This window comes from Passer domesticus, chromosome 3 (genome assembly GCF_036417665.1).
Source record: "Passer domesticus isolate bPasDom1 chromosome 3, bPasDom1.hap1, whole genome shotgun sequence".
NCBI lineage: Eukaryota > Metazoa > Chordata > Aves > Passeriformes > Passeridae > Passer > Passer domesticus.
The window spans coordinates 114,044,620-114,053,151 of record NC_087476.1 but is presented as its reverse complement, the minus strand read 5'-3'; the positions used below and the strand labels follow the sequence as shown (position 1 = coordinate 114,053,151).

The 8,532-nt window shown below is 46.5% G+C and overlaps 1 protein-coding gene across 2 annotated transcripts; it reads right to left on the bottom strand.

Annotated features, from left to right (window-relative positions):
- Positions 1–2,425: 2,425 nt before the first annotated feature.
- Positions 2,426–8,370, bottom strand: CST7 (cystatin F). 2 transcript variants are annotated; one of them, XM_064415260.1, is made up of 4 exons: positions 8,218–8,360; positions 3,785–3,957; positions 3,424–3,540; positions 2,426–2,961 (listed from the first exon to the last, which is right to left on the bottom strand). In XM_064415260.1, exons 1-4 carry the CDS (start codon positions 8,288–8,290, stop codon positions 2,869–2,871), a joined length of 456 nt encoding a protein of 151 aa, XP_064271330.1. In that variant the 5' UTR covers positions 8,291–8,360; the 3' UTR covers positions 2,426–2,868. The 2 variants fall into 2 exon arrangements, with proteins under 2 accessions (XP_064271330.1, XP_064271329.1); XM_064415259.1 differs by having other exon boundaries at positions 2,428–2,961; positions 8,215–8,370.
- Positions 8,371–8,532: the final 162 nt, after the last annotated feature.

Sequence of the window (8,532 nt, the reverse complement as noted above, 5' to 3'; positions counted from 1 at the left end):
GCAATGCTTTATATTTTGGTGGCAGGCAGTTTGTTTCCTGTGCAGTTTAAAAAGTGGGAGTATGAGAGGAAATATTTGCAGAGCAGAGCTTTTGAGTAAATGGAGATCTCTGAGGATCACTGGCCACTTTGAAGCTCTGGTAAAACTCAGGTTGTGATTGTCCCACAAGCTCTTAATGTCACTGCTGGGATTATTCCCTTTATTCTTCAACATACTGGCAGAAACAAGTTTTCCTTCTCACCTCATGTCCCAAATCTTTACTAAAAATATTAGTGAATTGCCATTGTAACCCGAAATAGATGTCAGAGACCCAGCAAGGTCTGCAGGGGTATGAACTCCTTGGAGTGAATGGGTGAACTGCTAACCTTGGCGTAGACTGTAGCCAAGATGCAGAAGGCAGACACGTTGCCTTTTTGACTGCTGCATGTCCTTGTGATGAAGTGGTATTTAGCTGCAGTTCTTTAGGTCAGCTCTAGCAGTGTCCTCCTCTTTAATTACCCAAATCCTTCCTGAGTGAAGTGTTCTGGGGTGATACAAAGAGCTCAGTGGACTTTAGCTCTGCTCCTTTCTCTGGTGCTGATGAAAGCTCTGTTACCATAGCTGAGGGGATGATGGGTACTACAATTCCAGTGTGTCTTTCTTCTTGTAAGCACACTGGATTCTGTGTCACAGTGAACACTTGGATGCAGCTTTGAACAGAAGGCTGATCTGTCTTTCTCAGCAGGAGCTTGTCTGTTTGGAGAGAGAGGTCTGAACAGTCGTGCTGCATTTTCCTTGGGAGAGCAGCAAAGGCCTCCCAAGGTTTGTCAGCCTGCACGGGGCCAAGTTCACCTGGCTTTAACTTTTGTTGCTCTGACAGATGGAGAATTGGCTTGGTGAGGTGACTGAGATGAAGCACTGTGTGTCAGGGGCTTGGAGAGTCACACAGGGAGCACTGTTGTGTGACATGCTCACTGCCTGCATGCATCTCTGCACAGACCTGAAGTGACAGCATGCTGCCTGCTCACCCCCTTGGTGGCATGTGAGAGGCAAATGACATCTGTTCCTGAACACCAGGCTGTCCTGCTGGCTGAAGGAAGGAACAGGGATCTGCCCAGCCTGTTGTGGCCCAGTCTGTCTAGAGCTGACAGCCTGGTTGGAAGCCCTTGGCATTGTGTGAAGTGTGCAGCTGAAGGAGAAGAGGGCTTGAGACCATTCCTAACCCCTCTGAGATGCAAAGAGCAGCTCTTCCTGGGCTTCTCCTGCTCTCCTACAAACTTAGCTGTGGCTTGGCTTTCCTGCTTTGTGGACAGCCCAAGCCACCAACGCTGACTTTCTTTCTCCTTGTCTTTGGCACCAGGCTGTTAGTGGTGGCTTGTGTGATGGCTGAATGTAGCATCACATTACATCCTCTTGTGGCCCTTCTGGAGCTTTCTTTAGAGCATTGCTTTTGGGTTTTTTGGTGTGGTTTTTTTTGTTTGTTTTTTGTGGGGTTTTTTTTGTTTGTTTGTTTTTTTGGGGTTTTTTTGTTTGTTTGTTTGGTTGTTTTTTTTCCCCAGCCAAGACACTGCTGTTCCCAAAGATAAGATTCAGCACAGCTGCCTCTCCAGCACTGGATGCTGAATTTGTGCTGCTGCTGAGCCACCTGTTCATTACAAGTGGTGTTTCTGAAGCAGAACTTGGGACTTGCCCAGCTTTGGGGTTACTTGGAGCAGATACTCAGTTGTACTATTAATACAATCTGTTTTAAGAACCCCAGACCTTGGCTTGGAGCCAGGCCATTCACTGGCCTTTCTTGACTAAATGGTTGTTAAAAGAGCTGGGAGTGTTACTGCTAATAGGAGCTACAATATTGCTGCAAAAAGGCAACAACTTTCAGGAAAAAAGGAGTATTTGTGTTAAAAAAAAGTGTTTGTGGCTTAGATCAGGGCCCTGTCCATTTAGAAGTGCTGGTCTGTGTATGACTGGTCATGGGCTCAGACTTTATGGCTATTTTAAGTGAGCAGCTACCCAAATCCTTCCTAATAGGGACCTTAGTCCACTGTAAGTAATAATTAGCCCATGGAAGAAGAGTGAAGACTTGAAGGAATGCTAGATGCCCATCTAGAGAAGAACATCATTGTACTGAACCTGAATATAAGCTGTGGTCTGCCAGAGATTAAATGTTGTATATTAACCTGAATGGAACTATGCTGTTTAACCTCAGAATTATTATTTGGCAATATGATTAGATTTATTAGCCTTGGCATTTGCAGTGATGCCCTTTCACAGTGTAGCTTAGCTTTTGATTAAAGTGGAAGCACTCGTTGGACTGTGTAATTTCTGGGATGTCTGTGTGTCTGTGTTTCAAGAAATCCTTATCCATACCTCTATCTTAAAAAAAAAAAAAAAAAGAACAGCTCCCCCTCTTGCCTTCCTGGCACGTGTGTCTAACCATTTCCCTGGCACTGGAAAATCTCTGTGTGTGTGTAGTGTGTATACCCAGGCAAACCACCCCACTGTTGTCAAGCTTTGCTAGGTGTTGTATTCACATGTGCTGTGGTTTAGACTTGTTTCCATCATGGCTTTGTGAAAGTTCATCACAAAACAAGTGCAACAGAGCTTCCTGGGAGTGCTTGGAAATTCAGCCAGAGGATGGATGGCAAATGAATGACAACACATGTTCATGTGCAGTTTAGTTTTGGAAAAATAGATACACAACTGGATAGCAAGACATTCAGCCAAGGCAGGCCTTGTCTTTTGAGTTTCTTTCTCAAGGAAGAAAACAACCATGTGGTTTGAGAAAAAAGCTCTGTGCAGTTCTGTACAGCTGTTCCCCACTTCAGTATTGACCTCAGCAGTCCAGGCAAGGAAAAACTCATGGTGGGAGATCCTCTGTAAGTCAGGCTCTCATGGGGAAAGGTCTTGGTGACATTGGGCAACAGGGATATGCACTTTGTGTGTCCAAGGTGTTATCCAGACCTCAAAATAGCATCTCAGCATCTGTGAATAAAAGGGGAATAGGTGAGAAAGTTCAGGTGTCTGCTGGTTGATCTCAGCATTGCAGGCTGTGATGGGGCAGGAGAAAACAGCATCCTTTCGTCTGCCCATGTTATCTTAGGAAAAGTACTGTTTGCTAAGTAATCCTGTCTAGTGGGAAAGCCTGTGTAAAGTGTTTCCCACCCAGGAAATCTATATTTAGCACCTACTCTATTTCTGCACACTCTCCTCAGTCATCCAGGACTACGGGCTGGGTGGATGTGTCTGGTTCAGCTCCCTGCAGACAGGAGCTGGCCCCGGATGCATGAGAGGCGATAACCTGGCCTCACCCCAGCTGGCTCTGCAGGGGAGAGGCTTGTGCATATATGGAGGCATGGCAGAGCTGGTCTAAAAGGGATTCTACAGCTAGAGATGACCAAGAATCCTCTGCATTTCCTGGGCACCCCAAATAAATTGAACACATACCTGTTGCAGGTTTTTTTCCCTCTGGAAGTGACAGCTGTCCAGGCTGGGGTGATCCCTCTTCTCACACACGGTGCGCTTGATTTCCACGTGGAGCATGTACTTCAGCCCTCTGACTATCTAGAGAAAGCAGTTTCCTCCTTTAAAGTGGGGCAGGGGAAAGAGACACCCAAACTTTGGCTAGGAATCAAGTGCTACAGCTGAGAACTGTGTGTCACCTACACAGAGTCCTCCTGTGTAGCAGTGCTATAGGGGACAGCTTTAGCAGTCGTGAGGAAGATCAGGGATTTTGTGTCTTGGCTATGCCACAGGAGGGTCAGTTAGAAGATGATTTGGAGAACCATCAGGAGCCTGCTGCTCTTACCTGTACCATGGCTTTCTTTATCTGTGATTCCTTAAACAGGAAGAGGTCATTGGAGCTGTTGTTGTACCTGTAGACCCCAAAGCGAGCGGCCTTGCGGACCTCGGGGTTGTTGGTGTTCACTGGGACAGGGAAGCCAGGTCTTATGGTTGAGTGGGGTGGTGTAACATGTGTACCTGAAACAACACAAAACACCAGGGTAAAACACATCAGGGGCATGAAAGGGTGGGAGCTTCAGCCCTCTGAACCAATGCTAAACCCTTTTACTTGTCCAATGCATTTGTGCTTCAGAAGGTCTCTGCTCACATCTGTTAAAAAGTAGTTTTTGTTTATATGCCTGAAATGGTGAAACAGTCCTAGGAAACGAAGTGGCATAAAGAGATGCTGCCAGAAGTGAAAGCAGAGCTCAAAATTATTCATAAGAAGCCAGAGTATCACAAATATTATTTCAATGTCTCTGTTGTAACTCCTGGTTTATGAAAGGACCAACTTTGAAACTGCTTATAAAGATAGGTCATGTAGCTCAGAGTGCAGTATAGTTTTGATAACATATCAAACACTGGCTAGAGAGTCCTGCTGCTCTTAATTTGCATATCTTATCTTACAGATACAAGTTTTTATCCCACACCACACCCTTAAACCTTTGATGGCATCTTGATGTTTTTGTGTTAGAAGGATTCAGATGTTAGGAAGAAATTCTTCACTCAAAGGGTGGTAAGACATGGCACATGTTTAAATCCTGGAAGTTTTCAAGTCCAAGCTAGGTGGGGCTTTGAGCAACCTGATCCAGTGGAAGCTGTCCCTGTCTGTGGCAGGGCAGCTGGAAGTAGGTGGTCTTTAAGGTCCCTTCCAACCCAAATAATTCTGTGATTACCAAGGTCATGGAGTGGAGAAGCAAGGTATGCAGGAAATGGAAATTGGGGAGTCTGGGGGGTTAACCCATGACCTTTCACGTTAGAGCAGTCCATAAATCCATTTACTGTATATTTTTACTTGATTGTGTAGTCTTTCCCCATGCACCGCTTATTTTTCAATCATTTAAAAGAAGTTCAGAGCTTACAGTTGATGTCATTATTTCACCCCCTTTTACATTTCCCCTTCCTCTCCATTTTCCCAATTCTGAAATCAAAGAAGAGGAAAAAATCCCCAACCCTGGAGAAGGTGCCATCCAGCCACTGCTAATGCCAAGGGCTGCCGGTGCAGGAGGTGACCGTGTGTGCCTGCAGGCACCGAGCCTGGGTGTGCTTGTGCACACAGAGGTTGTACTAAATCTGCTGTGAAAGTCAAGCTTTTTATCACCTCTAGTTTTTTTTTCCACAGACAGCTCTCTCACCCACAGCCAGCTGCACAGAGCATGGGCTGTGTACTTAAGCCAGTTTGCAGGGGCAGCTTGGTGATCTGAAGTCTATTAAAAAAAAAAACAAACAAAACAAACCAAACCAGAATTACATGCCATCATCAGCATAGAAGGTGACAAAAATTTATCTCACATGTTGCTTATGCACATCCTACTTATACTGTCACATCCTTCTCACAGGTGTTAATTGCTGCACCCACTTGTAACGGTGCTCAGGGATTTACATACACCTTGACCTGCAAAGGAGAGACTCAATTCCACATCCCTCCACAACCCACGGATGTCCAAATCCATCTCTCTTCCTGGCTGATACCCCAGCTGCCTTAATGACCCCCATATTTTCTTGCAGGTGGGAGCTGAGAGACCCAGGCCATGTGTTGGAGAGGAATGGATGTTCAGCAGGTGGCTTTCTGTCTGCTGTGGAGGTGATGAGCTCTCCTGTGCCATAACTCTGATCTGTGTTGGCACTATGGGTGTGCAGCCAGTGCTGGGCAAGTGTTGTGGTGTTTTCTCAGCCAACAGCCCAGGATCCACTTGCAGGTCCCAAGACTATTCTCTGTGGGATGTGTTTCCCACTGCAGCAAGGGTGGGACTCGACAGTCACAGAAGCTTGCGACCATTCAGCCTTGCACCGAAGGTATTTCTCAGGCCAGCACGTCTTACCCAGTGCTCAGCTCATGGTAAAACTTTTCACAGGGGTTTAAGGCACTGGCATCCACAGGTGATTGAGGAGGGCCATGCAGGACCTGTCTGCAGGCAGAAATGAAGCTCCAGGCAGAGCAGGTTTGCCCACAAAGCCAGCTGTCCTCTTCCTCAGAAATGCCATGCTTTTTCCTGTGCCATCAATGCCAACCCAACAGCTACAGGGACCAGATTTTTCCTGAGCTCACCCAGCAGCTGGGACATTCTGCCAGGTTGAGAGCAGGTTGCTGCCTTGGTCTCTTCTTGCTACTCCCCAGCACCTTGCTTGAATATCTGCTCTCACACCTGTTGGAAAGTCAGGTGTTGCAGTGGTGGGGGTGTTGACATCGGATACTGTTCTTTGTAGAAGGGGGTGGTAACCACAGCCTCTTTTAATCTTAACACAATGTCCTTTTGTGGCTTTTGAGAACCCTCAACACCTCTTGAGTCATGGTGACGTCTTTTATAGGCATGGGGTGAATGAGGCTGGCTGAAATCACACTGTGTGGATGGGAAGAAAACTATTACGTGCATTATTCAAACCAAGAGTCAGAGTCCAAGAGCCCTTGTTCCTGACTCCAGTGCCTGGGAGATCTAGCAGTGTCACACATGGTCAGGCCTCTGAAATGCATTACCTGGAGAGGTGAGCAAGCTGGACAGGTGTTGGAGACAGGCAGACTCAATATCCCATGTGTTGTAAGCAGGGGATAGGTTATAGGTTATATTTTCCCCCCAGCTTTCACCAAGGGGTACTGGGCATTTTACCTTGTTCACCAGTTGCAACTGTTGAAAATTATTCATACCAGAGCAAAGTGGGTATAAAATCTACTGAGCCCTTGTGGGAGATCTTTATCCCACCATTTTCCTCTGGGGACTCAGATTCCTTAAGGCTAGGATTTGGTTTTCTTTGTGTGCTTTCATTCCTGTTCAAGGTGGTCACTGCTTGGCAAACACACGGGTCTGAAATCACTTTTAGTGTTTGGAATAGTTTGCAGTACTCTATTTCCAAACCCCAGAGACTCTTCTGGTGTGAGGCACCTGTAATTCTGATTTTCTCTCTGCAGCCTTTTCATCCCTGGCTTGAGTGCCATTTCCTAAAAATTAGAATTTGTGTAAGGTGATGGCCCCATTCCAGGCACAAGGCAGACTTGGCTCAGAGGGTCAAATAGCACTGCAGGGCTCTAGGCATACCAGCATTCCTGAAACAGCCAGGCTGTGTGGGAGCAGAGGCACAGCACAACTTGGCCAGGCACCTGCAATACCCAGAGGCCACGAGTGTGTGATCTCACATCTGAGCAGACAACTCTTGCTGCTCTAGTGAGAGATGCTTAGGACCAGAGCAATCATATTCAGATCAGCAGTCATAATCATCCTTGCTCCTGGATTTGGAAATGTGAAGAGAGAGATGGAAAAGTCAGCCCTCCTCCAGCTCCTTCTGTTGGGCAATAGAGTTAGACTCTTTTGTTGCTCAAAATTAACTGGCAACCATCTGTTATTAAGCAAACAGTGGCTGTTTTTGCAGATATGAGTTGAATGTTGTATTAAGAGGCCCTCTCTTGTGCTTTCCTCCTTGAGGATTGCTTTGGGGACCTTGTTCCTGCAGTATGAGAGAGCAATCCTGTAGCTGCTGCCTCCCTGGCTGCAGTGAACAAATAAGCAGATTGCAACGTGTTGATTTTTTTCCCCCACCAGATGCTTCGAAAACCTCCTCCCCATTTCTCCCTCCTTTAAAAACTTCCTCCCTCTAGCAAGGCTAGGGCTTTATCTTTACATTTAAGATGTGGCAGAGTTCCTGCATGCCTCTGCAGCCCCCAAAGGAAACCACAGCAGAAGCAAAAAGCTACTGGCTAACAAAACACCATCCCTAAGTTCTTTCTGTATATGTGAACTAAAGTAATGCTGAAATATATTCAGTAGTACTGGACCAACACCTTCAGAGAAAAACACTCATGTCTGCAGCTCCCATTCTAAAGATTTAAGGGCAGCTGCAATCAAGAGAGTTCCCTTGCTCAGCAAAGAAAGAAATGAAACAGGTTAATGCTTCATTAAAAGTCAGCTAATCTGCACTCAAGTGTCCATCTGTACTTAGCAGTCAGATTGTTACCCGCAGCCTTTAGATTTAATAATCAAGGTCATGCAGAGTTTAAACACTGACAAATGAGTTAAAACCATAAATTGAGTTTAAAACCCCTAAATGATATCCCAGGATAGCATGGTTCACTACACAGGGAGAAAGTCTTTTGAGCAGTTGGGTTTTCAGCTGCAGCCTGAGCCCTGCAGTGCTGAGCCAGCATGGGCAGCACTTGGAGAAAGGCTGTTATTTACCAGAGCCCTACGTAGCAGCACTCACAGAACGTAAACCACAAGGAAAACAGCAATTATTTTGCATTCTTACCACCTGAAGTCCTGGTGAAGCTCCAGAGTGCCAAACAGCAAAGTGCAGTGAAGCTGCAGGCGACGTTCGCTGCCATCTCCACCACTCCAGAGGAGGAGCCCGACAGCCAGAGGAGCAGCTGCCCTGCTTCCTGCCGGAGATCTGCTTCTGTGAGTGCTCTTATTGGCTGGTGGGGAAGCGAAAAAACACCCTAAAACCCCCTGAATCATCACAGCTCTGATGCAGACTTTGCTTCCTGCTGATGACCACATACCTCGAAGCCCAGCCACAAAGCTGTGGCTTGGTGACAGCAGCACCAGTCTTGCATGAGGCAGGGAC

What these genes read in the sequence shown, in the direction of transcription:
- CST7 (XM_064415259.1), bottom strand. Translation starts at nt 8,290, where the DNA reads ATGGCAGCGAACGTCGCCTGCAGCTTCACTGCACTTTGCTGTTTGGCA. An exon ending in TAAAGAAAGCCATGGTACAG is followed by an intron (nt 3,541 to 3,784) that starts GTAAGAGCAGCA and finishes TGCTTTCTCTAG; the next exon opens with ATAGTCAGAGGGCTGAAGTA. An exon ending in GGGAAAAAAACCTGCAACAG is followed by an intron (nt 2,962 to 3,423) that starts GTATGTGTTCAA and finishes TTTTATTCACAG; the next exon opens with ATGCTGAGATGCTATTTTGA.